Source organism: Monodon monoceros, unplaced genomic scaffold, assembly GCF_005190385.1.
Source record: "Monodon monoceros isolate NGI ecotype Baffin Bay Population unplaced genomic scaffold, NGI_Narwhal_1 Contig6558_ctg1, whole genome shotgun sequence".
NCBI lineage: Eukaryota > Metazoa > Chordata > Mammalia > Artiodactyla > Monodontidae > Monodon > Monodon monoceros.
Window position 1 is genome coordinate 1 of NW_021702272.1, and position 4,557 is coordinate 4,557.

Here is a 4,557-nt window from a genome sequence, read left to right on the forward strand (position 1 = left end):
GCTCCAAGTTATATGCTTCTCCCAGATCCACATCACCTCTCTGAACTCACTTCCTGATATTCTCTACATTGCTCATTTGCTCACTCAGCTCCAGCCATGCTGGTATCCTCAGTGTTCCTTGAAATGCCAGGCCTACTTCTGCCTTGGGACCTCAGCACTTGCTGTCCCACTACTGGGAATGCTCCTTCCGCAGACAGCCACAGGGCCACTTCTCTCATTGCCTTCAGGTATTTACGCAATAACCAGGCTCTCTGTGAGGCCCTCTGTTCAGCCTCCTCCCTGGAATTTAAGTCCCCCTGTTCTTTGCTTTATTTTTTCCTTCTTAACACTTATCACTTTGAAAATACTTTATATTTTACTTATTGTCTCTTGGCTACTGTCTGTCTCCCACACTAATATTAAAGTTCCATGAAGATAAGATTATTTATTTCTTTTGCTTATAAACATATCATAAGGACCTGTGTCTAGAAGACTGCCTGGCAGAGAGACCACCTGAAGTAAGTATTGGTGAGATGAAGATAGAGCAAATAACTTAAAAAGCAAATGGGGTTAAAGTAAGCCAAAGGGGGGCTAGGCAGGTTTCCCTGGGTCTAGCCCCAAAACTACCAATGCAAGTGCCTCCAGGAGACAACTGGGCATTTTATTAGAGCGAAGAAGGCCAACTGGGGGTGTGGCCCCATTGAGAGAGCATTCTGAGTCTAAAATGGCTGAGCCCTTCCTCAGAGCCAGCTGCTTGTATCCTTGTTGGAATGTGGGCCTTAATCCTTGGTCTATTGTTTTTGTTTTTATTTTTTCAGGTAAGCCAGAAATGTGGATTTTTGAAATGTGAAATCCCCCAAATGTCTAAGTAGCTAATTTTAAAATGGAGAATGATAAAAACATGACGATCAAGCAAAATATGACAGTGGGCTGAAATTGGCCCATGAGTGGCCTGCAGGTGTTTGCTAGACTGAATTATGTGCTATATGAAAGAAAACTTATCCCTGTTCTGGTGAGGTGGGCTTGCCTTGTGTAATTCTTGAGGCAAACAGTTTCAGGCTGTGTTGGGTGGAGAGAATGAACGGGAATTACCAACTTCTTTCAACTCCTGGAAACTCCCTCCCTCTCCCTCTCCCTCTCCCTGCTATGCCTGGAGTTAAGGAAACCTGGGCAGTGGGGAGTCACCAGAACTGTTTCTTTGAGGGTAGGGGTATATTTCAGTGAAGTGTGGAGTGGGAAAACCAGAGAGAGGGTTTTGAGGGAAACTTCCACAGCTGGACCGGGGAAAGGAAAGAAGGAGAGAAGGACAAAGACCCATGTGTTGGGACATTGTATCTCTGAGGGAATTTATTGGAGGTTACAATACCCTCTCCCCACCAACCACCTATGTGGTACCATACAGTCGAAGGACTTAGTTATACAAAGTCACAACTCCCCACCCAACTGCTCATGCCATCTATCTCACCTGGAAATAGAGCTGCACAAATTTCCATCACAGCTCCCCGTGTGCGTGAAGTGGATAAGACTGGTCAGGAGGTACCTGTGAAAGGTCAGTAGCCTCTGGCTTTCTCGGGATATAGCCAGAATGGGGCTTCTGGAGGCAGCAGACCTCCATCTGGTGAAGCACTGGGTGGAGCCACCTGTGGTTTCAGGCAACTGCTGAAAGAAGCATGGACAGTCAAGTATTCCCCACACCCGGGAGAGAAACATTAAGCTCAGTCCTCCGATGCCCCTCCTCTGTAAGGAGGCCAGGTATAATCCAGGAGGAGGAAGAACAGTGAGGAGAGTGCTGTACGTGTGTTTAGCAAGTTTCCATTTTTCTGGATAAAATGCTTTCCAAATGCAAGGTGGCACATCTCTTAAGTTCTGAGCACCCCACTGACCTGTTCCCCACAAAAATCGTTTATTCAGTGTAGGCGAAGGGAACCAAGACTTTCAGGTCTGAGATTTACTGCTCTTGGGTCCTCTGGAAAATACGAGGAAGCTGCCCACAGGCCCCTGCTTATGGAGTGCCATGTTAGTGTGTTTAGGCTGAGGGTTTGGGTTCTGCTCAGCAGGTGTGGCATGAACTCCCTGATATTATAAAAGGCTTTTAGGTATAAACTTGGCTCCTGCTTAACTCTTGAGACATTCCTGTCAAAATGTCCTTCTAGGGAAGCTTCAATCTATCTGGTTTCTTTGACGGTTTCCACCTTCTTTGGGCACAGAGCTAGGGAGGGCAATTTGGATACTGCCAGAAGTCCTATTTTTCCTTGGGTCTTCCCATCTCTCATGGACCCCACTTCCCATATCTTGTTGTCTGTATTCTCACTCCCTCTGTCAGTCTTTCATCTTAGAATTCCTCTTTCCTCGATGTCCGTCCCCTTCTGGCCCCTCACTCATGCATAGACCTCCATTTGAGTATCCTTTTAGCCTCTCCCCAGATCTCTGCCAACTTTATCTTTCTCTGCCTTGCTCTGGATCTCTTCTAAATGTCCTTGTGTCCCTCTCTACTCAATTTATTCTGTCTGTTTTCCTCTAAGCCTCAAGATCTCACTCTCCCTCTGTTATTCTTCACCCCCTCCCAGTTGTGTGCCTCCCCCTCTTAGGTCATCCCGCCTGCTAGGGAGCCTCTCCATTTTTGACCCCTCCCCACCTCCTGCTAAGCAGCCACCTCCCCTTCTCCCTTCCCCCACAGCTCATCTCTAGTTCCTTCTCCTCCCCCCTCCCTAGACCAGACCAGCTAAGTCCTATTCCATTTTTAGATGACTGATTATGATACTAGCTGAACTTTATTCACAGCCTGAATTTACAGCTGTTCCTTCCTTTCATGCCCTAGCCACCAAACACACCCAATCGTTTCAACATGACAAATTCCTTACACACAGCATGTCATGGCCACATAAATTTGTATTTTTCAGGACAAAACAACAGTTATGCTGGCAAAGATGTCGGATTAACAGGGACCCTAAAGCTTTCAATACACTGAAAAGTAACATTATTTTGCATGTCTACAAAGTACACATTTGTTTTCACAAATGTGGCAAAGTTTACCCTAACAGTTAGGACTTTTTCACCAAATCATAGACATAGATATGGAAATCATCATCAAACTTGATGAAATACACAGAGGGTTTGGCTTCCACTTGGTGAATGACCATGCCGATCCGTTTGGAGCCATCTTCTTTGGTATATTCCACATGTTTACCTATCAGGCCATCTACAACTCCTCCTGGCTCCCTCTCTGCTGGAGGAGACTCACTGGACTCTGGCATGATACGGAGGTCTCCTTCTTTATAATCATCTAGAAGCTGGTACATGTACAAGACAGGATCTTTCTCATAGGTAATATAAAACCAGGCTTTCATGATAGGTGCTTGGGCCAAGACCATTCCTCTCCATTCATCCTTAGAACCATGCTCACCCTCAAACATATGTTCCACAGCTTTACCAATTATGGTATTTGCAAGGTTTGCATCACTGACTTGAGATGATGCCACCCTGTCGGAAAGAATTTTAAGAGACAAAACTCTTTCATCTCTGTGAAGTTCCAGTCCATAGACACAGTCAATTCCATCATATTTCACCAGATAAAGAGAAGGATTTATAGGCACCTGATCCAGAACGGTTCCTTTCCACTGGGTGATGGGCTCATCGCCTTCCTTCCATCCGTGTGAAATCCTGCAGCCCACGATGTTCCTGTGGGGCTGGGACGAAGGTCTTCCTCTCTGTTTCTTTTCGGAGGCTTTTCTCTTTGTCATGTTTGCAGACCCAGTGGCCCGTCCTGCAACTGCCCTGGTTTGTTGCCCTTCGGCTTCCTGCGAGTTGGGGGTTTTCATGTCTGCAAGGAGGAGGAGAGAAGAGAAGAGAGGAACATTCAATATGCCATAAGGTGAAGTTCTCCAGACAGCGTCGTCTCCATGTACCCTGCGCCAGCGCCTAAAATTTCCCCATGAGCCTGGCAGCAATGCTGGAAATCCTGGCTGTGTGCCTGAAAGTGCTCTCCCTTCTAGGTTCCTTGAGGTTGCGGGAGAAGGCGGCAGCGGCAGTGGTGCTGCCTGGGGTTAGGAACTCTGCAGGAGGGGGCGGGCTACCTCCTTGTTCAGAGACCTCCGCCTCCGTCACCCGCCACTGGTGCCCACTCTCAATCCCCTGCAAAAGCCCTGTCCCTCCACCGCCCTGACCCGCATGCACTGTCCTCCTGCTCTGAGCACCCCAGTCTGCTACCCACACGCCCCCGTCCACCCCCACTCTCTTTCTTGGCCCCCAGCGCCCTCGCCTCTCCGTGCTCACCTTCAATGTCTTGCCTGATTCCTTACGCTATTCCCCTTTCCTACTGCCCATTGCACTCCCCCTTCCCACCCCGGCGCCCGCCTCCACCCCTTATCTCCTGCAGGAGTCCATCCCATCCCCCTTCTCCATCCCAGCGCCCACCAATGGCCTTGCCTTGCCTGGCGTCCACCGCCCCGGATCTCGGGCTTCACGTGTGCAAATCGGACACCTCGCAGCTTCCTTTGCGGTGAGCCTGCGTCCAAGAAGGATCCGCAGGCTCCCGAGGAGCCGGGTGTTTGCAAGAGCTGGAAGGGGAGGATCCTTAGG

General features: G+C 48.7%; 1 protein-coding gene across 4 annotated transcripts; it reads right to left on the reverse strand.

Moving 5' to 3' along the window:
• Positions 1-2,850: 2,850 nt before the first annotated feature.
• On the reverse strand, positions 2,851-4,556 carry LOC114890817 (spindlin-2B). Of its 4 annotated transcripts, XM_029214724.1 has the most exons (3): positions 4,405-4,556; positions 3,573-3,799; positions 2,851-3,269 (listed from the first exon to the last, which is right to left on the reverse strand). In XM_029214724.1, the coding sequence occupies exons 2-3, from the start codon at positions 3,795-3,797 to the stop codon at positions 3,021-3,023; spliced, it is 474 nt and encodes a 157-aa protein (XP_029070557.1). In that variant the 5' UTR covers positions 3,798-3,799; positions 4,405-4,556; the 3' UTR covers positions 2,851-3,020. The 4 variants fall into 4 exon arrangements, with proteins under 4 accessions (XP_029070557.1, XP_029070544.1, XP_029070535.1 ...); XM_029214711.1 differs by having other exon boundaries at positions 2,851-3,799; XM_029214702.1 differs by having other exon boundaries at positions 2,851-3,799; positions 4,393-4,556.
• Between the last annotated feature and the right edge of the window lies 1 nt (position 4,557).

Coding starts and splice junctions, on each gene's coding strand:
- LOC114890817 (XM_029214711.1), bottom strand. CDS start 3,797: ATGAAAACCCCCAACTCGCAGGAAGCCGAAGGGCAACAAACCAGGGCA.